General features: G+C 46.6%; 1 protein-coding gene across 1 annotated transcript in view; it reads left to right on the top strand.

The window, feature by feature from the left end:
* nid1a (nidogen 1a) overlaps positions 1-23341 on the top strand; it is a gene marked incomplete at its 3' end in the record, with an annotated part of 108460 nt that overhangs the window by 2577 nt on the left and 82542 nt on the right. Inside the window, exons 2-4 of the mRNA XM_084161977.1 lie at positions 18853-19068; positions 19293-19385; positions 19593-19819. Of these exons, the coding sequence (XP_084018103.1) occupies positions 18853-19068; positions 19293-19385; positions 19593-19819 (536 nt within the window). The remainder of the gene's footprint in view (positions 1-18852; positions 19069-19292; positions 19386-19592; positions 19820-23341) is intronic.

The following is a 23341-nucleotide window of genomic DNA, read 5'->3' as shown; positions in this document are numbered from 1 at the left end:
AGTAGATGGATGTCTAGTGGCTGTAGATGGATGTCTCGTGGCTGTAGATGGATGTCTAGTGGCTGTAGATGGATGTCTAGTGGCTGTAGATGGATGTCTAGTGGCTGTAGATGGATGTCTAGTGGCAGTAGATGGATGTAGATGGATGTCTAGTGGCTGTAGATGGATGTCTAGTGGCTGTAGATGGATGTCTAGTGGCTGTAGATGGATGTCTAGTGGCTGTAGATGGATGTCTAGTGGCTGTAGATGGATGTCTAGTGGCTGTAGATGGATGTCTAGTGGCTGTAGATGGATGTAGATGGATGTCTAGTGGCAGTAGATGGATGTCTAGTGGCTGTAGATGGATGTCTAGTGGCTGTAGATGGATGTAGATGGATGTCTAGTGGCAGTAGATGGATGTCTAGTGGCTATAGATGGATGTCTAGTGGCTGTAGATGGATGTAGATGGATGTCTAGTGGCAGTAGATGGATGTCTAGTGGCTGTAGATGGATGTCTAGTGGCTGTAGATGGATGTCTAGTGTCTGTAGATGGATGTCTAGTGTCTGTAGATGGATGTAGATGGATGTCTAGTGGCTGTAGATGGATGTCTAGTGGCTGTAGATGGATGTCTAGTGGCAGTAGATGGATGTCTAGTGGCTGTAGATGGATGTCTAGTGGCTGTAGATGGATGTCTAGTGGCTGTAGATGGATGTCTAGTGGCTGTAGATGGATGTAGATGGATGTCTAGTGGCTGTAGATGGATGTCTAGCGGCTGTAGATGGATGTCTAGCGGCTGTAGATGGATGTCTAGCGGCTGTAGATGGATGTCTAGCGGCTGTAGATGGATGTCTAGTGGCTGTAGATGGATGTCTAGTGGCTGTAGATAGATGTCTAGTGGCTGTAGATGGATGTCTAGTGGCTGTAGATGGAGGTCTAGTGGCTGTAGATGGAGGTCTAGTGGCTGTAGATGGAGGTCTAGTGGCTGTAGATGGATGTAGATGGATGTCTAGTGGCTGTAGATGGATGTCTAGTGGCTGTAGATGGATGTCTAGTGGCTGTAGATGGATGTCTAGTGGCAGTAGATGGATGTCTAGTGGCTGTAGATGGATGTCTAGTGGCAGTAGATGGATGTCTAGTGGCTGTAGATGGATGTCTAGTGGCTGTAGATGGATGTCTAGTGGCAGTAGATGGATGTAGATGGATGTCTAGTGGCAGTAGATGGATGTCTAGTGGCTGTAGATGGATGTCGATGGATGTCTAGTGGCTGTAGATGGATGTCTAGTGGCTGTAGATGGATGTCTAGTGGCTGTAGATGGCAGTAGATTGATGTCTAGTGGCAGTAGATGGATGTCTAGTGGCTGTAGATGGATGTCTCGTGGCTGTAGATGGATGTCTAGTGGCTGTAGATGGATGTCTAGTGGCTGTAGATGGATGTCTAGTGGCTGTAGATGGATGTCTAGTGGCAGTAGATGGATGTAGATGGATGTCTAGTGGCTGTAGATGGATGTCTAGTGGCTGTAGATGGATGTCTAGTGGCTGTAGATGGATGTCTAGTGGCTGTAGATGGATGTCTAGTGGCTGTAGATGGATGTCTAGTGGCTGTAGATGGATGTCTAGTGGCTGTAGATGGATGTCTAGTGGCTGTAGATGGATGTCTAGTGGCTGTAGATGGATGTCTAGTGGCTGTAGATGGATGTCTAGTGGCAGTAGATGGATGTAGATGGATGTCTAGTGGCAGTAGATGGATGTCTAGTGGCTGTAGATGGATGTGGATGGATGTCTAGTGGCTGTAGATGGATGTCTAGTGGCTGCAGATGGATGTCTAGTGGCTGTAGATGGATGTCTAGAGGCTGTAGATGGATGTCTAGAGGCTGTAAATGGATGTCTAGTAGCTGTAGATGGCTGTAGATGGATGTAGATGGATGTCTCGTGGCTGTAGATGGATATAGATGGATGTCTAGTGGCTGTAGATGGATGTCTAGTGGCTGTAGATGGATGTCTAGTGGCTGTAGATGGATGTCTAGTGGCTGTAGATGGATGTAGATGGATGTCTAGTGGCTGTAGATGGATGTCTAGTGGCTGTAGATGGATGTAGATGGATGTCTAGTGGCTGTAGATGGATGTCTAGTGGCTGTAGATGGATGTCTAGTGGCTGTAGATGGATGTCTAGTGGCTGTAGATGGATGTAGATGGATGTCTAGTGCCTGTAGATGGATGTCTAGTGCCTATAGATGGATGTCTAGTGGCTGTAGATGGATGTAGATGGATGTCTAGTGGCTGTAGATGGATGTCTAGTGGCTGTAGATGGATGTCTAGTGGCTGTAGATGGATGTCTAGTGGCTGTAGATGGATGTCTAGTGGCTGTAGATGGTTGTCTAGTGGATGTAGATGGATGTCTAGTGGCTGTAGATGGATGTCTAGTGGCTGTAGATGGATGTCTAGTGGCTGTAGATGGCAGTAGATTGATGTCTAGTGGCAGTAGATGGATGTCTAGTGGCTGTAGATGGATGTCTCGTGGCTGTAGATGGATGTCTAGTGGCTGTAGATGGATGTCTAGTGGCTGTAGATGGATGTCTAGTGGCTGTAGATGGATGTCTAGTGGCAGTAGATGGATGTAGATGGATGTCTAGTGGCTGTAGATGGATGTCTAGTGGCTGTAGATGGATGTCTAGTGGCTGTAGATGGATGTCTAGTGGCTGTAGATGGATGTCTAGTGGCTGTAGATGGATGTCTAGTGGCTGTAGATGGATGTCTAGTGGCTGTAGATGGATGTCTAGTGGCTGTAGATGGATGTCTAGTGGCTGTAGATGGATGTCTAGTGGCTGTAGATGGATGTCTAGTGGCTGTAGATGGATGTCTAGTGGCAGTAGATGGATGTAGATGGATGTCTAGTGGCAGTAGATGGATGTCTAGTGGCTGTAGATGGATGTGGATGGATGTCTAGTGGCTGTAGATGGATGTCTAGTGGCTGCAGATGGATGTCTAGTGGCTGTAGATGGATGTCTAGAGGCTGTAGATGGATGTCTAGAGGCTGTAAATGGATGTCTAGTAGCTGTAGATGGCTGTAGATGGATGTAGATGGATGTCTCGTGGCTGTAGATGGATATAGATGGATGTCTAGTGGCTGTAGATGGATGTCTAGTGGCTGTAGATGGATGTCTAGTGGCTGTAGATGGATGTCTAGTGGCTGTAGATGGATGTAGATGGATGTCTAGTGGCTGTAGATGGATGTCTAGTGGCTGTAGATGGATGTAGATGGATGTCTAGTGGCTGTAGATGGATGTCTAGTGGCTGTAGATGGATGTCTAGTGGCTGTAGATGGATGTCTAGTGGCTGTAGATGGATGTAGATGGATGTCTAGTGCCTGTAGATGGATGTCTAGTGCCTATAGATGGATGTCTAGTGGCTGTAGATGGATGTAGATGGATGTCTAGTGGCTGTAGATGGATGTCTAGTGGCTGTAGATGGATGTCTAGTGGCTGTAGATGGATGTCTAGTGGCTGTAGATGGATGTCTAGTGGCTGTAGATGGTTGTCTAGTGGATGTAGATGGATGTCTAGTGGCTGTAGATGGATGTCTAGTGGCTGTAGATGGATGTCTAGTGGCAGTAGATGGATGTCTAGTGGATGTAGATGGATGTCTAGTGGCTGTAGATGGATGTCTAGTGGCAGTAGATGGATGTAGATGGATGTCTAGTGGCAGTAGATGGATGTCTAGTGGCTTTAGATGGATGTAGATGGATGTCTAGTGGCTGTAGATGGATGTCTAGTGGCTGTAGATGGATGTCTAGTGGCTGTAGATGGATGTAGATGGATGTCTAGTGGCTGTAGATGGATGTCTAGTGGCTGTAGATGGATGTAGATGGATGTCTAGTGGCAGTAGATGGATGTCTAGTGGCTGTAGATGGATGTCTAGTGGCTGTAGATGGATGTCTAGTGGCTGTAGATGGATGTCTAGTGGCTGTAGATGGATGTCTAGTGGCAGTAGATGGATGTAGATGGATGTCTAGTGGCTGTAGATGGATGTCTAGTGGCTGTAGATGGATGTCTAGTGGCTGTAGATGGATGTCTAGTGGCAGTAGATGGATGTAGATGGATGTCTAGTGGCAGTAGATGGATGTCTAGTGGCTGTAGATGGATGTCTAGTGGCTGCAGATGGATGTCTAGTGGCTGTAGATGGATGTCTAGAGGCTGTAGATGGATGTCTAGAGGCTGTAGATGGATGTCTAGTAGCTGTAGATGGCTGTAGATGGATGTAGATGGATGTCTAGTGGCTGTAGATGGATGTCTAGTGGCTGTAGATGCATGTCTAGTGGCTGTAGATGGATGTCTAGTGGCTGTAGATGGATGTCTAGTGGCTGTAGATGGATGTCTAGTGGATGTAGATGGATGTCTAGTGGATGTAGATGGATGTATAGTGGCTGTAGAATGATGTCTAGTGGCTGTAGATTGATGTCTAGTGGCTGTAGATGGATGTCTAGTGGCTGTAGATGGATGTCTAGTGGCTGTAGATGGATGTCTAGTGGCTGTAGATGGATGTCTAGTGGCTGTAGATGGATGTCTAGTGGCAGTAGATGGATGTAGATGGATGTCTAGTGGCAGTAGATGGATGTAGAGGGATGTCTAGTGGTTGTAGATGGATGTAGATGGATGTCTAGTGGCAGTAGATGGATGTCTAGTGGCTGTAGATGGATGTAGATGGATGTCTAGTGGCTGTAGATGGATGTCTAGTGGCTGTAGATGGATGTCTAGTGGCTGTAGATGGATGTAGATGGATGTCTAGTGGCAGTAGATGGATGTCTAGTGGCTGTAGATGGATGTCTAGTGGCTGTAGATGGATGTCTAGTGGCTGTAGATGGATGTAGATGGATGTCTAGTGGCTGTAGATGGATGTCTAGTGGCTGTAGATGGATGTCTAGTGGCTGTAGATGGATGTAGATGGATGTCTAGTGGCTGTAGATGGATGTCTAGTGGCTGTAGATGGATGTCTAGTGGCTGTAGATGGATGTAGATGGATGTCTAGTGGCTGTAGATGGATGTCTAGTGGCTGTAGATGGATGTAGATGGATGTCTAGTGGCTGTAGATGGATGTCTAGTGGCTGTAGATGGATGTCGATGGATGTCTAGTGGCTGTAGATGGATGTCTAGTGGCTGTAAATGGATGTCTAGTGGCAGTAGATGGATGTCTAGTGGCTGTAGATGCATGTCTAGTGGCTGTAGATGCATGTCTAGTGGCTGTAGATGCATGTCTAGTGGCTGTAGATGGATGTCTAGTGGCTGTAGATGGATGTCTAGTGGCTGTAGATGGATGTCTAGTGGCAGTAGATGGATGTCTAGTGGCTGTAGATGCATGTCTAGTGGCTGTAGATGCATGTCTAGTGGCTGTAGATGGATGTCTAGTGGCTGTAAATGGATGTCTAGTGGCTGTAGATGGATGTCTAGTGGCTGTAGATGGATGTAGATGGATGTCTAGTGGCTGTAGATGGATGTCTAGTGGCTGTAGAATGATGTCTAGTGGCTGTAGATGGATGTCTAGTGGCTGTAGATGGATGTCTAGTGGCTGTAGATGGATGTCTAGTGGCTGTAGATGGATGTCTAGTGGCTGTAGATGGATGTCTAGTGGCTGTAGATGGATGTCTAGTGGCAGTAGATGGATGTAGATGGATGTCTAGTGGCAGTAGATGGATGTAGAGGGATGTCTAGTGGTTGTAGATGGATGTAGATGGATGTCTAGTGGCAGTAGATGGATGTCTAGTGGCTGTAGATGGATGTCTAGTGGTTGTAGATGGATGTCTAGTGGCAGTAGATGGATGTCTAGTGGCTGTAGATGGATGTCTAGTGGCTGTAGATGGATGTCTAGTGGCTGTAGATGGATGTCTAGTGGCTGTAGATGGATGTCTAGTGGCTGTAGATGGATGTCTAGTGGCTGTAGATGGATGTAGATGGATGTCTAGTGGCAGTAGATGGATGTCTAGTGGCTGTACATGGATGTCTAGTGGCTGTAGATGGATGTCTAGTGGCTGTAGATGGATGTAGATGGATGTCTAGTGGCTGTAGATGGATGTCTAGTGGCAGTAGATGGATGTAGATGGATGTCTAGTGGCTGTAGATGGATGTCTAGTGGCTGTAGATGGATGTCTAGTGGCTGTAGATGGATGTCTAGTGGCTGTAGATGGATGTCTAGTGGCTGTAGATGGATGTCTAGTGGCTGTAGATGGATGTCTAGTGGCTGTAGATGGATGTCTAGTGGCTGTAGATGGATGTAGATGGATGTCTAGTGGCAGTAGATGGATGTCTAGTGGCTGTAGATGGATGTGGATGGATGTCTAGTGGCTGTAGATGGATGTCTAGTGGCTGCAGATGGATGTCTAGTGGCTGTAGATGGATGTCTAGAGGCTGTAGATGGATGTCTAGAGGCTGTAAATGGATGTCTAGTAGCTGTAGATGGCTGTAGATGGATGTAGATGGATGTCTCGTGGCTGTAGATGGATATAGATGGATGTCTAGTGGCTGTAGATGGATGTCTAGTGGCTGTAGATGGATGTCTAGTGGCTGTAGATGGATGTCTAGTGGCTGTAGATGGATGTAGATGGATGTCTAGTGGCTGTAGATGGATGTCTAGTGGCTGTAGATGGATGTAGATGGATGTCTAGTGGCTGTAGATGGATGTCTAGTGGCTGTAGATGGATGTCTAGTGCCTATAGATGGATGTCTAGTGGCTGTAGATGGATGTAGATGGATGTCTAGTGGCTGTAGATGGATGTCTAGTGGCTGTAGATGGATGTCTAGTGGCTGTAGATGGATGTCTAGTGGCTGTAGATGGATGTCTAGTGGCTGTAGATGGATGTCTAGTGGCTGTAGATGGATGTCTAGTGGCTGTAGATGGTTGTCTAGTGGATGTAGATGGATGTCTAGTGTCTGTAGATGGATGTCTAGTGGCTGTAGATGGATGTCTAGTGGCAGTAGATGGATGTCTAGTGGCTGTAGATGGATGTCTAGTGGATGTAGATGGATGTAGATGGATGTCTAGTGGCTGTAGATGGATGTCTAGTGGATGCAGATGGATGTCTAGTGGCAGTAGATGGATGTAGATGGATGTCTAGTGGCTGTAGATGGATGCCTAGTGGCTGTAGATGGATGTCTAGTGGCAGTAGATGGATGTAGATGGATGTCTAGTGGCAGTAGATGGATGTCTAGTGGCTGTAGATGGATGTCTAGTGGCTGTAGATGGATGTCTAGTGGCTGTAGATGGATGTCTAGTGGCTGTAGATTGATGTCTAGTGGCTGTAGATGGATGTCTAGTGGCTGTAGATGGATGTCTAGTGGCAGTAGATGGATGTCTAGTGGCTGTAGATGGATGTCTAGTGGCTGTAGATGGATGTCTAGTGGATGTAGATGGATGTAGATGGATGTCTAGTGGCTGTAGATGGATGTCTAGTGGCTGTAGATGGATGTCTAGTGGCTGTAGATGGATGTCTAGTGGCTGTAGATGGATGTCTAGCGGCTGTAGATGGATGTCTAGCGGCTGTAGATGGATGTCTAGCGGCTGTAGATGGATGTCTAGTGGCTGTAGATGGATGTCTAGTGGCTGTAGATGGATGTCTAGTGGCTGATGTCTAGTGGCTGTAGATGGATGTAGATGGATGTCTAGTGGCTGTAGATGGATGCCTAGTGGCTGTAGATGGATGTAGATGGATGTCTAGTGGCTGTAGATGGATGTAGATGGATGTCTAGTGGCTGTAGATGGATGTCTAGTGGCTGTAGATGGATGTCTAGTGGCTGTAGATGGATGTAGATGGATGTCTAGTGGCTGTAGATGGATGTAGATGGATGTCTAGTGGCTGTAGATGGATGTCTAGTGGCTGTAGATGGATGCCTAGTGGCTGTAGATGGATGTAGATGGATGTCTAGTGGCAGTAGATGGATGTCTAGTGGCTGTAGATGGATGTAGATGGATGTCTAGTGGCTGTAGATGGATGTCTAGTGGCTGTAGATGGATGTAGATGGATGTCTAGTGGCAGTAGATGGATGTCTAGTGGCAGTAGATGGATGTCTAGTGGCTGTAGATGGATGTCTAGTGGCTGTAGATGGATGTCTAGTGGCTGTAGATGGATGTCTAGTGGCTGTAGATGGATGTCTAGTGGCTGTAGATGGATGTCTAGTGGCTGTAGATGGAGGTCTAGTGGCTGTAGATGGAGGTCTAGTGGCTGTAGATGGAGGTCTAGTGGCTGTAGATGGAGGTCTAGTGGCTGTAGATGGATGTCTAGTGGCTGTAGATGGAGGTCTAGTGGCTGTAGATGGAGGTCTAGTGGCTGTAGATGGATGTAGATGGATGTCTAGTGGCTGTAGATGGATGTCTAGTGGCTGTAGATGGATGTCTAGTGGCTGTAGATGGATGTCTAGTGGCTGTAGATGGATGTCTAGTGGCAGTAGATGGATGTCTAGTGGCTGTAGATGGATGTCTAGTGGCAGTAGATGGATGTCTAGTGGCTGTAGATGGATGTCTAGTGGCTGTAGATGGATGTCTAGTGGCTGTAGATGGATGTCTAGTGGCTGTAGGTGGATGTCTAGTGGCTGTAGATGGATGTCTAGTGGCTGTAGATGGATGTCTACTGGCTGTAGATGGATGTCTAGTGGCTGTAGATGGATGTAGATGGATGTCTAGTGGCTGTAGATGGATGTCTAGTGGCTGTAGATGGATGTCTAGTGGCTGTAGATGGATGTCTAGTGGCTGTAGATGGATGTCTAGTGGCTGTAGATGGATGTCTAGTGGCTATAGATGGATGTCTAGTGGCTGTAGATGGATGTCTAGTGGCTGTAGATGGATGTCTAGTGGCTGTAGATGGATGTCTAGTGGCAGTAGATGGATGTAGATGGATGTCTAGTGGCAGTAGATGGATGTCTAGTGGCTTTAGATGGATGTAGATGGATGTCTAGTGGCTGTAGATGGATGTCTAGTGGCTGTAGATGGATGTCTAGTGGCTGTAGATGGATGTAGATGGATGTCTAGTGGCTGTAGATGGATGTCTAGTGGCTGTAGATGGATGTAGATGGATGTCTAGTGGCAGTAGATGGATGTCTAGTGGCTGTAGATGGATGTCTAGTGGCTGTAGATGGATGTCTAGTGGCTGTAGATGGATGTCTAGTGGCTGTAGATGGATGTCTAGTGGCAGTAGATGGATGTAGATGGATGTCTAGTGGCTGTAGATGGATGTCTAGTGGCTGTAGATGGATGTCTAGTGGCTGTAGATGGATGTCTAGTGGCAGTAGATGGATGTAGATGGATGTCTAGTGGCAGTAGATGGATGTCTAGTGGCTGTAGATGGATGTCTAGTGGCTGCAGATGGATGTCTAGTGGCTGTAGATGGATGTCTAGAGGCTGTAGATGGATGTCTAGAGGCTGTAGATGGATGTCTAGTAGCTGTAGATGGCTGTAGATGGATGTAGATGGATGTCTAGTGGCTGTAGATGGATGTCTAGTGGCTGTAGATGCATGTCTAGTGGCTGTAGATGCATGTCTAGTGGCTGTAGATGGATGTCTAGTGGCTGTAGATGGATGTCTAGTGGCTGTAGATGGATGTCTAGTGGATGTAGATGGATGTCTAGTGGATGTAGATGGATGTATAGTGGCTGTAGAATGATGTCTAGTGGCTGTAGATGGATGTCTAGTGGCTGTAGATGGATGTCTAGTGGCTGTAGATGGATGTCTAGTGGCTGTAGATGGATGTCTAGTGGCTGTAGATGGATGTCTAGTGGCTGTAGATGGATGTCTAGTGGCAGTAGATGGATGTAGATGGATGTCTAGTGGCAGTAGATGGATGTAGAGGGATGTCTAGTGGTTGTAGATGGATGTAGATGGATGTCTAGTGGCAGTAGATGGATGTCTAGTGGCTGTAGATGGATGTAGATGGATGTCTAGTGGCTGTAGATGGATGTCTAGTGGCTGTAGATGGATGTCTAGTGGCTGTAGATGGATGTAGATGGATGTCTAGTGGCAGTAGATGGATGTCTAGTGGCTGTAGATGGATGTCTAGTGGCTGTAGATGGATGTCTAGTGGCTGTAGATGATGTCTAGTGGCTGTAGATGGATGTAGATGGATGTCTAGTGGCTGTAGATGGATGTCTAGTGGCTGTAGATGGATGTAGATGGATGTCTAGTGGCTGTAGATGGATGTCTAGTGGCTGTAGATGGATGTCTAGTGGCTGTAGATGGATGTAGATGGATGTCTAGTGGCTGTAGATGGATGTCTAGTGGCTGTAGATGGATGTCGATGGATGTCTAGTGGCTGTAGATGGATGTCTAGTGGCTGTAGATGGATGTCTAGTGGCAGTAGATGGATGTCTAGTGGCTGTAGATGCATGTCTAGTGGCTGTAGATGCATGTCTAGTGGCTGTAGATGGATGTCTAGTGGCTGTAGATGGATGTCTAATGGCAGTAGATGGATGTCTAGTGGCTGTAGATGCATGTCTAGTGGCTGTAGATGCATGTCTAGTGGCTGTAGATGGATGTCTAGTGGCTGTAAATGGATGTCTAGTGGCTGTAGATGGATGTCTAGTGGCTGTAGATGGATGTCTAGTGGCTGTAGATGGATGTCTAGTGGCTGTAGATGGATGTCTAGTGGCTGTAGATGGATGTCTAGTGGCTGTAGAATGATGTCTAGTGGCTGTAGATGGATGTCTAGTGGCTGTAGATGGATGTCTAGTGGCTGTAGATGGATGTCTAGTGGCTGTAGATGGATGTCTAGTGGCTGTAGATGGATGTCTAGTGGCTGTAGATGGATGTCTAGTGGCAGTAGATGGATGTAGATGGATGTCTAGTGGCAGTAGATGGATGTAGAGGGATGTCTAGTGGTTGTAGATGGATGTAGATGGATGTCTAGTGGCAGTAGATGGATGTCTAGTGGCTGTAGACACCTGCATTACGTGCTTCTACACCTGCATTACTAGCTGTTTGGGGTTTTAGGCTGGGTTTCTGTACAGCACTTCGAGATATTAGCTGATGTAAGAAGGGCTATATAAAATAAAATTGATTGATTGATTGATTGTAGATGGATGTCTAGTGGTTGTAGATGGATGTCTAGTGGCAGTAGATGGATGTCTAGTGGCTGTAGATGGATGTCTAGTGGCTGTAGATGGATGTCTAGTGGCTGTAGATGGATGTCTAGTGGCTGTAGATGGATGTCTAGTGGCTGTAGATGGATGTCTAGTGGCTGTAGATGGATGTAGATGGATGTCTAGTGGCAGTAGATGGATGTCTAGTGGCTGTACATGGATGTCTAGTGGCTGTAGATGGATGTCTAGTGGCTGTAGATGGATGTAGATGGATGTCTAGTGGCTGTAGATGGATGTCTAGTGGCTGTAGATGGATGTCGATGGATGTCTAGTGGCTGTAGATGGATGTCTCGTGGCTGTAGATGGATGTCTCGTGGCTGTAGATGGATGTAGATGGATGTCTAGTGGCTGTAGATGGATGTCTCGTGGCTGTAGATGGATGTCTCGTGGCTTTAGATGGATGTAGATGGATGTCTAGTGGCTGTAGATGGATGTCTAGTGGCTGTAGATGGATGTCTAGTGGCTGTAGTTGGATGTCTAGTGGCTGTAGATGGATGTCTAGTGGCTGTAGATGGATGTCTAGTGGCTGTAGATGGATGTCTAGTGGCTGTAGATGGATGTCTAGTGGCTGTAGATGGATGTCTAGTGGCTGTAGATGGATGTCTAGTGGCTGTAGATGGATGTAGATGGATGTCTAGTGGCAGTACATGGATGTCTAGTGGCTGTACATGGATGTCTAGTGGCTGTAGATGGATGTCTAGTGGCTGTAGATGGATGTAGATGGATGTCTAGTGGCTGTAGATGGATGTCTAGTGGCTGTAGATGGATGTAGATGGATGTCTAGTGGCTGTAGATGGATGTCTAGTGGCTGTAGATGGATGTCTAGTGGCTGTAGATGGATGTAGATGGATGTCTAGTGCCTGTAGATGGATGTCTAGTGCCTATAGATGGATGTCTAGTGGCTGTAGATGGATGTCTAGTGGCTGTAGATGCATGTCTAGTGGCTGTAGATGGATGTCTAGTGGCTGTAGATGGATATCTAGTGGATGTAGATGGATGTCTAGTGGCTGTAGATGGATGTCTAGTGGCTGTAGATGGATGTCTAGTGGCTGTAGATGGATGTCTAGTGGCTGTAGAATGATGTCTAGTGGCTGTAGATGGATGTCTAGTGGCTGTAGATGGATGTCTAGTGGCTGTAGATGGATGTCTAGTGGCTGTAGAATGATGTCTAGTGGCTGTAGATGGATGTCTAGTGGCTGTAGATGGATGTCTAGTGGCTGTAGATGGATGTCTAGTGGCTGTAGATGGATGTAGATGGATGTCTAGTGGCTGTAGATGGATGTCTAGTGGCTGTAGATGGATGTCTAGTGGCTGTAGATGGATGTCTAGTGGCTGTAGATGGATGTCTAGTGGCTGTAGATGGATGTCTAGTGGCTGTAGATGGATGTCTAGTGGCTGTAGATGGATGTAGATGGATGTCTAGTGGCTGTAGATGGATGTCTAGTGGCTGTAGATGGATGTCTAGTGGCTGTAGATGGATGTCTAGTGGCTGTAGATGGATGTCTAGTGGCTGTAGATGGATGTCTAGTGGCTGTAGATGGATGTCTGGTGGCTGTAGATGGATGTCGATGGATGTCTAGTGGCTGTAGATGGATGTCTAGTGGATGTAGATGGATGTCTAGTGGCTGTAGATGGATGTCTAGTGGCTGTAGATGGATGTAGATGAATGTCTAGTGGCTGTAGATGGATGTCTAGTGGATGTAGATGGATGTCTAGTGGATGTAGATGGATGTCTAGTGGCTGTAGATGGATGTCTAGTGGCTGTAGATGGATGTAGATGGATGTCTAGTGGCTGTAGATGGATGTCTAGTGGCTGTAGATGGATGTAGATGGATGTCTAGTGTCTAATATCTCAAGCAGTAGGAATTTCTCTCATCCAGTTACACAAGTATTCAACCCTGAGTCAATTCAACCCGGAGTCAATAATTTGTAGAAGCCCATTTGGCAGCTGTCAGTCTTTCTGGGTCAGTCTCTAAGAGCTTTCCACACCTGGATTGTGCAACATTTGCCCATTATCTTTTTCAAAATTCTTCAAGCTCGGTCAAATTGGTTGTTGATCATTGCTATAGATCCATTTTGAGATCTTGCCATAGATTCTCAAGTAGATTTAAGTCAAAACTGTAACTCGGTCTCTCAGGAACATTCACTGTCTTCTTGGTAAGCAACTCCAGTGTAGATTTGGCCTTGTGTTTTAGGTTATTGTCCTTCTGAAAGGTAATTAATCTCCCAGTGTCTGGTGAAAAGCAGACTGAACCAGGTTTTCCTCTAGTATTTTGCCTGTGCTTAGCTCCATTTAGTTCATTTTTTTATCCTGAAAAACTCCCCAGTCCTTGCTGATGACAACCATCCCCATAACATGATGCAGCCACCACTATGCTTGAAAAAATGGGATTGGTACTCAGTAATGTGTTGTATTGGATTTGCCCCAAACATAACACTTTTTATTCAGGACATAAAGTGAATTGCTTTGCCACATTATTTGCAGTATTACTTTAGTGCCTTGTTGCAAACAGGATGCATGTTTTGGAGAAAAAATTATCCATCCTCAGTTCTCTTATCACAGCCAATAAACTCTGTAACTGTTTTAAAGTCACCATTGGCCTCATGGTGAAATCCCTGAGTGGTTTCCTTCCTCTCCGCCAACTGAGTTAGGAAGGATGCCTGAATCTTTGTAGTGACTGGGTGTATTGATGCACTATCCAAAGAGTAATTAATAACTTCACTATGCTCAAAGGGATATTCAATGTCTGATTTTTACATTTTTACCCATCTACCAATAGGTGCCCTTCTTTGCGAGGCATTGGAAAACCTTCCTGTCGAGGGTTTAGATAATTTTTGCTATTTACAAGGTTGCTGCAATACTTTGTATCAGTTGGATTGTGGAATGTGTGTGTGTGTGACCCCAAAACATTCCTCCGGGTTCCTCAGGGCTGGTATTGACCTAGAGCCAAAAATATTTTTGTGAAATATCTGACTGCAACCCTCCTCCACGTGCACGCGCACACACACACACACACACACACACACACACGATACACCCCCTCAGTGGAAATACAGAGCGTATCCAGCTAGTGTATCTGAAGTCATTCTGGGTCAAAACACTGCTCTAACTTTAACACCCTGTTCCCAGTGTGTGTAGGGCCGGCCCTAGGCATAAGCAACATAAGCGGCTGCTAGGGGGCCTCGGCTGCTAGGGGGGCCCGGCTGCTAGGGGGCTGCTAGGGGGGCCCGGCTGCTAGGGGGCCGCTAGGGGGCTGCTAGGGGGCTGCTAGGGGGCTGCTAGCGGGGCTGCTAGGGGGGCCCGGCTGCTAGGGGGCTGCTAGGGGGGCCCGGCTGCTAGGGGGCTGCTAGGGGGGCTGCTAGGGGGGCCCGGCTGCTAGGGGGCTGCTAGGGGGCTGCTAGGGGGGCCCGGCTGCTAGGGGGCTGCTAGGGGGGCCCGGCTGCTAGGGGGCTGCTAGGGGGGCCCAGCTGCTAGGGGGCCGCTAGGGGGGCCCGGCTGCTAGGGGGCTGCTAGGGGGGCCCGGCTGCTAGGGGGCTGCTAGGGGGGCCCAGCTGCTGGGTGGCCGCTAGGGGGGCCCGGCTGCTAGGGGGCCTCGGCAGCTAGGGGGGCCCCCAAGATTTTTAGGAGCGTCACTCCAAAAATTATAAAAACCTGTTTTCGCTTTTTCATTAAGGAGATTTATAATTTTTTTAATGCATTTTAGAATAAGGCTGTAACATAAAAATGTGGAAAAAGTCAAGGGGTCTGAATACTTTCCGAAGGCACTGTACATGTAGGTAGGGGTAAAGTGACTATACATAGATAATAAACAGAGAGTAGCAGCAGTGTAAAAAAAGGGGGGGCCAATGTAAATAGTCCAGGTAGCCATAATTAATTGTTCAGCAGTCTTATGGCTTGGGGGTAGAAGCTGTTGAGAAGCCTTTTGGACCTAGACTTGGAGCTCTGGTACCGCTTGCCATGTGGTAGCAGAGAACAGTCTATGACTAGGGTGGCTGAAGTCTTTGACAATTTTGAGGGCCTTCCTCTGACACCGCCTGGTATAGAGGTCCTGGATGGCAGGGAGCTCGGACCCAGTGATGTACTGGGCCATATGCACTACCCTCTGTAGTGCCTTGCGGTCGGAGGCCAAGCAGTTGCCATACCAGGTGGTGACGCAACCAGTCAGGAAGCTCTCGATGATGCAGCTGTAGAACTTTTTGAGGATCTGAGGACCCATACCAGATATTTTCAGTCTCCTGAGAGGGAATAGGCTTTGCCTTGCCCTCTTCACGACTGTCTTGGTGTGTTTGGACCATGATAGTTTGTTGGTGATGTGGACACCAAGGAACCTGAAGCTCTCAACCTGTTCCACTACAGCCCCGTGGACGTCATGGATGTCCCTAAGATTAACCACACTGATATCTAAACAACAAGGAAACTATTAACAACTCATTCTTTGCAAATGTAATGCTAATGTTCAAAACCATCTGGAATCATCTTCTCCTCATGAACCACATGTCAGATTCACAAAGAAATATAGTTCCTACCTGATAGAGGGCTTTCTTTGTTGTCCACCTGATCTCGTGTTTCTGTGAACTCCGTCTCTTGTCGACCATTTTAATGTTAAACAATCACAGTAAGGTACTTAATTGTTACCCAGAAATGATTTGATATTGAGATAAAAACGGCTGCGTTGGAGATTTTCTCTACGCCCCACGGCAAAATGTGTAGAATTGCATGAAATGTATTTTAAAACGTCAATATTTTCTCTCCGCTGTCAAGAGGGGGGGCCACAAAAAATATTTTGCCAGCAAGGTGGGTGGGCCCAAAGCGGCAGCAGGCAGCTTAGGGGTTAAGAGCGTTGTGCCAGTAACCGAAAGGTCGCTGGTTCTAATCCCCGAGCCGACTGGGTGAATAATCTGTCGATGTGCCCTTGAGCAAGGCACTTAACCCTAATTGCTCCTGTAAGTCGCTCTGGATAAGAGCGTCTGCTAAATGACTAAAACGAAAATGTAAAATTAGGAAATAATGACCCAATAATAACCCCAGCACTACCAACCCCCTGGTGTGGGCTCTGATAGCCTGTCCACATCAGAACCAGGGTCCACATAATACAACACAACTAGAGCAGGCCATCATGGATGCAGCGACTCTGTTATGAACAGCAGAACCCTGTGAGAATAAAGAGCTGTTTTGTTTTTGCAGCACAATAGAGGAACTCTGAGCCAAATGTTATTCTGCATGCTGCCTTTGAGCTCAGTCAATTAACCAGCCTGCTAGAGGACCAGCCGACCAGCCGCACACACACACACACACACACACACACACACACACACACACACACACACACACACGAGGAATTAGGACCATGAAAACATGAAACAAAAGCATCTCAATAGATTGATATCGTTAGAGACATGTGAATGATAACTGGGTCATTCAGGTGAATATCAGAGGCTTTAACCCCTGAGAGCATAAACCTTGAGGGGTTGTACTTCTCTAGCCAACACATATTAAACACATTTCATTGTTTTAAAATGGTCATACTATGGATCGTTTAGCTATTTGATTCAGATTTTTATGACCCCTGAAGGTGTAAAAAATATTTTTTTTACATTATTTGATGAAATTGCATTTGTCCTTACTGCTTATAGCCCATATAAATAAATAAAAGATACAGACAGACAGTCCAAAAATAAATCAAAAGGAAGTATGTTTTGAAGTGTCTGTCCTATATCTGAACACTCAGGAATGTATACATTAGTAAAAATATATATATACTGTGTAATGACCATATACATTTGACGTGGAAATGCCCTACTCACTTCCGTTCATTTTTCAGCCCAGTATGAGGTTCCCTTCAGATGAGTCTTGTGGGTCTTGTGGGGGTCATTTACATTTAAGTCATTTAGCAGACGCTCTTATCCAGACCCCCGTGGGAATCGAACCCACAACCCTGGCGTTGCAAACGCCATGCTCTACCAACTGAGCTACACGGGACTAGAGGTGTCGTACAGCAAAACAACAAAATGTGTTCGTGAGAGTCTCACCTTTCAACGGAGGGGTCATATTAGTGTGCAGGCCAAACCGTTTGGACGCTACAGACAGGAAGTTGGCAGATCTGCGGTCCCAACTTCAGACGAGTCGCATGTAGCTTCTGGGGGTCTTAGAGCAAAACGTAGAAACTTAGAACATCATCGTGTTCGTGAGTCTCAGCTTTTCATAATGTCTCAGCTTTCCATGTTAGTTTCTAGCCCAAACTGTTCGGGAAAACCGATTTTCGGGATGTCTCCTGGGCTGACCAACAGCCTTAGTGTTTTAAAGTACTTAAGTACAAATACTTTAAAGTACTACTTAAGTAATACTTTACTATTTATAGATTTGACAACTTTTGCTTTTACTTCACTACATTCCTAAAGAAAATATACTTTTTGCTCCATAAATGTTCCCTGACACCCAAAAGCACTTGTTACATTTTGAATACTTAGCAGGACAGGAATATTGTCCAATTCGCACACTTATCAAGACAACATCCCTGGTCATCTGATCTGGTGGACTCACTAAACAAAAATGCTTCGTCTGTGAATGAGTGGCTATCCGTAAATAAATAAATAAAATACTGAAAATGGTGCCGTCTGGTTTGCTTAATATAAGGAATTTGAAATGATTTTTACTTTTGATACTGAAGTATATTTAAAACCAAATACCTTTAGACTTTTACTCAAGTAGTATTTTACTGGGTGACTTCTACTTTCACTAGTAGCAGCTGACTGTTAGTTCATTAGTAGTTTACTAGGTCAGAGCAGCTGACTGATAAGATAATGGAATACAGATCAAAGTGAGTCCTACAGGGCTGTTATTGACCTCTCCTCAGACACTCTGCTATTTCAGACCCTGGGTGGGTCCTACAGGGCTGTTATTGACCTCTCCTCAGACACTCTGCTGTTTCAGACCCTGGGTGGGTCCTACAGGGCTGTTATTGACCTCTCCTCAGACACTCTGCTGTTTTAGACCCTGGGTGAGTCCTAAAGGGCTGTTATTGGCCTCTCCTCAGACACTCTGCTATTTCAGACCCTGGGTGGGTCCTACAGGGCTGTTATTGACCTCTCCTCAGACACTCTGCTGTTTCAGACCCTGGGTGAGTCCTAAAGGGCTGTTATTGGCCTCTCCTCAGACACTCTGCTATTTCAGACCCTGGGTGTGTCCTAAAGGGCTGTTATTGACCTCTCCTCAGACACTCTGCTGTTTCAGACCCTGGGTGTGTCCTAAAGGGCTGTTATTGACCTCTCCTCAGACACTCTGCTGTTTCAGACCCTGGGTGAGTCCTAAAGGGCTGTTATTGGCCTCTCCTCAGACACTCTGCTATTTCAGACCCTGGGTGTGTCCTAAAGGGCTGTTATTGACCTCTCCTCAGACACTCTGCTGTTTCAGACCCTGGGTGTGTCCTAAAGGGCTGTTATTGACCTCTCCTCAGACACTCTGCTGTTTCAGACCCTGGGTGGGTCCTAAAGGGCTGTTATTGACCTCTCCTCAGACACTCTGCTATTTCAGACCCTGGGTGTGTCCTAAAGGGCTGTTATCCTCTCATGCTGCTGACCAGGGCCGGCCCGCCCATCATACAGGTTTAGGTGGCCACCAAGTGCGGCAGATTGTCGAGGGCAGCATTTTATCCCAAGCTAAACTGACAAAGACGCACCACCAACAACACATGAAGCCTCACATAATATCCAGTCAACCCGTGTTTTTGCTGATTGACAGTTTGTGTTTGTTTTACATTTCAGATCAACACCAATGGGTTCGTTGCCATGGCAGAGCCTAGCGCTGAGTCCACATACCTCGGTAAGATGCCCGCCGGGTTCGGCATGATCGCGGTCCTGCACGGCGACCTGGATACTGGTGACGGCGTGGGTAAGGTGTACTACCGGCAGGACGCCAGCCCAGCCACCCTGCGGCAGGCTGCGGACCAGATCAACAGGGCTTTTCCAGAGGACGATGAGGTGAGAGAGAGAAAGAATGGACAGAGGGAAAGATAATGGAGAGAGAGAGAGAGAGAGAAACATTTGTTTTACTTTAACCAAGACATTGTACAACTGGCAATGAGCTGAATTGCGAATACAATTTACATTGTAAAAATATTCCACTAAAACACTATAAACAAAATACATACTGTAGGTCATAAGCAATGAATGAAATTAAAGTAGCTGTTACCTGTTTTTACTAGGTGGAGCCGGAACACTCTGTGGTCGTCACCTGGGTAGACGTTGTCTCCAGGCAACACCATGGCCACAGCAGAGGAGACGGACTGGAGAAACAGGTGAGATCAGAATTTACCAGTCAATCAATCAATCAATCAATCAATCAAGTAAATTTATTAATGTGGAAAGAGAGGTTACAAAGTGCTTTAGAGTAGCCCGACCTTGACCCCAAAGAGCAAGCGGAAACAGTGAGTGACATTCTTGCGTTTGAATCCTAACAATGTAACCGTGTTGAAAGTCTCTCTCGTAATCTCTCTTTTCAACAGAGGAACAGCTTCCAGCTGGTGATAGCGTCAGCTGAGACTGCCTCCTATGCTATCCTCCTCTACCCCAGGGAGGGGCTGCAGTTTGCCTCCACAGCTGTAGGGGGCAGTAGTCAGGCCATGCAGGCTGGCTTCAGTAAAGGGCTGGTCAAGTACCTAGTGTTCACCAGACAGGGACCGTACTACCGCATCACCACCGAGAGGGAGACCTCTGTCAGGGCGCTGGCAGAGTAAGTACTGGACTTTTTATTTTCTAAATATGTATTTAACCTTTATTTTAACAAGGAAGACATATTGAGACCATAGGTCTCTTATCCAAATGCGTCCTGTATAATACAATATAAACATACACATTATACAAAAAATATATACCCTGAGTATATGACATAGACTGACCAGGTGAATCCAAGGGAAAGCTATGATCCCTTATTGATGTCACTTGTTAAATCCACTTCGGTGCATTCAACTTAGGATAGCCAGTGGGACTACCACTTTTTTTTCCTTTTTTTTTGGGGGGGGGGGGGGTAGAAGGATTACTGTTATACTATTCCAGGTATTCCTTAAAGAGGTATGTGTGCCATTCAGAGGGTGAATGGGCAAGACAAAATATTTAAGTGCCTTTGAACGAGGTATGGTAGTAGGTGCCAGGCGCACAGGTATGTGTCAAGAACTGCAACGCTGCTGGGTTTTTCACGCTCAACAGTTTCCCGTGTGTATCAAGAATGGTCCACCACACAAAGGACATCCAACCAACTCGACACAACTGTGGGAAGCACTGGAGTCAACATAGGCCAGCATGCTCCGACGAATATTATGGAGGGATCCTTACTGTTTTATATACTCAGTATATACAGTATATACAGTATATATATATATATATATATATATATATATATATATATATACATTAAAATACAAAAACACAGTCATGGTAAGCACAAATAAAACATCACATATCGCCCAGAAAAACAGTTATATTCCTCCACAAATAAGTCCCCAATCAATACTTCAAATTGCCCGAACAGCACCAGAACATCAAGATGAAATATATTTTACATTTTATTCCAGCAATACGGAGCATTAAAACTATAAGCTGATTTACCTCCTCGGTGGAGACCCTCAGGAGTTCACAGGAACCTCAGGAGTTAACAGGAACCTCAGGAGTTAACAGGAACCTCAGGAGTTAACAGGAACCTCAGGAGTTAACAGGAACCTCAGGAGTTCACAGGAACCTCAGGAGTTCACATGAACCTCAGGAGTTAACAGGAACCTCAGGAGTTCACAGGAACCTCAGGAGTTCACAGGAACCCCAGGAGTCTCTAGGAACCTCAGGAGTTAACAGGAACCTCAGGAGTTCACAGGAACCTCAGGAGTTAACAGGAACCTCAGGAGTTAACAGGAACCTCAGGAGTTAACCAATCCTGGTAACGGGTTGGGCAACTCAGGAGTCTATACTTCAACAGCAAAGTTCGATAAGACAGATTTATGAAGTAGGGCCTTTGTAAACAAAAAGGGAGTAATGTAGAGATCTACGGGTCTTTAGCGAAGTCCAGCCAACCTTTTGATACAGGATGCAGTGATGAGTATCAAACTGTCACCTGTAACAGAACGAAGGGCACTATGGTAGACGGCATCCAAAGGGTTAAGAGCAGTAGCAGCTGGACTTTGATAAATAATATCACCATAATCAGGAACAGATCAAAAGGTGGACTGAATCATCTGCTTCCTTCTGCTTAGAGAAAGCTCATCTATATGTTTTTTAAATGTCAAATCCATATCAACCCAAATGCCTCAGTATTTATATACAGGAACACGTTCGATTGGAGAACCATCTCTAATGAGTCAACATGTAGCTCATCTGAAACATTCTTACGAGAGTTTAAAAACAACATGTATTTCGTTTAGCCTGTATTAAGCACAAGTTTTAAATCAGGGATTCCTGCATAGCTATCCAATCTGACTGTAGTTTTCCTGCATAGCTATACAATCTGACTGTAGTTTTCCTGCATAGCTATACAATCTGACTGTAGTTTTCCTGCATAGCTATCCAATCTGACTGTAGTTTTCCTGCATAGCTATCCAATCTGACTGTAGTTTTCCTGCATAGCTATCCAATCTGACTGTAGTTTTCCTGCATAGCTATACAATCTGACTGTAGTTTTCCTGCATAGCTATCCAATCTGACTGTAGTTTTCCTGCATAGCTATCCAATCTGACTGTAGTTTTCCTGCATAGCTATCCAATATGACTGTAGTTTTCCTGCATAGCTATCCAATCTGACTGTAGTTTTGACACAGCCAGATCAACAGTCAGGGCAATAGCATACTGTATAAAATAGTATAATTTGCATATATAAGTAGTTTACCATTTTTAACAGATGGTGTTTATATAAATAGTGAAGAGAACAGGTCCCAAAATCGACCTCTGTGGTACACCTGTATGCACTTCAAGAAATTAAGACTTAACCCCATCAATCACGATTGTCAAGGGGTGCTGAAGGTGGGTGTGGTGCATGAATCAAGCGCAGGACGCAGAAGCTCAGTCCAAAAGACTTTAGTGCAATATTCACGTAGAAAATAAGCACAATAAGCCCGAAGGCGAAATAATGGCGCACACAGGCGTCAAACAAACGGCGCACTAACATGTGCGAAAAACCTCTCCAAAACACTGGAGGGAAGTACGTAGCTCCAACACAAAACAGAAGAGCAATCACACACAAAGACAAACACACACAACGAGAACTAAATAGGACACTAACGAGGACTAACAAGACACAGGTGTACAACATCAAGACAAAACCAAACGAACATGAAACATAGATCGGTGGCAGCTAGTACTCCGGGGACGACAACCCCCGAAGCCTGCCCGAACCAGGAGGAGGAGCAGCCTCGGCCGAAACCGTGACAGTACCCCCCCCTTGACGCGCGGCCCCAGCCGTGCGCCGACCCCGGCCTCGGGGACGACCAGGAGGACGCGGAGCAGGGCGCGCGGGATGGTCCCGGTGGAACTCCGACAGGAGAGATGGGTCTAGGATGTCCCTCCGCGGCACCCAGCACCGCTCCTCCGGGCCGTACCCCTCCCAATCCACGAGATACTGGAGACCCCCCATCCGGCGTCTTGAGTCCAAGATGGACCGAACGGTGTACGCCGGAGCCCCCTCGATGTCCAGTGGGGGCGGAGGAGTCTCCCCTATCTCATTGTCCTGGAGTGGACCAGCTACCACCGGCCTGAGAAGAGACACATGGAACGAGGGATTAATATTCTTATACTCAACAGGTAGATGTAACTTATAACACACCTCGTTCAATCTTCTCAGGACTTTAAAGGGCCCCACAAACCGCCGACCCAGCTTCCGGCAGGGCAGGCGGAGGGGTAGGTTTCTGGTAGAGAGCCAGACTCGATCTCCGGGTGCGTACACCGGCCCCTCACTGCGGTGGAGATCGGCGCTCGCCTTGTGACGAAGGACGGCCCGCTGCGCACCAAGTTATACGCGTATAGTCTCTTCATGACCCCCCTGCGCACACATCCTAAGTGGTGCTGTGATCTCCCTAATCAACCCCGACCCCAACGGGCGGCTATCTAAGGCATGAACGGGAAAAGGTTTGCTGCAGGTGGACGTGGGCAGCGTTCCACGTCTCTTCCGAGCGCCTCATCCAATCATCCACCGCAGGGGCCTCGATCTGGCTCTGCTGCCAAGGTGCCAGAACCGGCTGGTAACCTAACACACATTGGAAGGGGGTTAGGTTGGTAGA

Source organism: Coregonus lavaretus (genome assembly GCF_964263955.1).
Source record: "Coregonus lavaretus genome assembly, chromosome: 1".
NCBI classification, from domain to species: domain Eukaryota; kingdom Metazoa; phylum Chordata; class Actinopteri; order Salmoniformes; family Salmonidae; genus Coregonus; species Coregonus lavaretus.
Note: the sequence above shows the minus strand (reverse complement) of the source record. Positions and strands in the feature narration are given on the sequence as shown.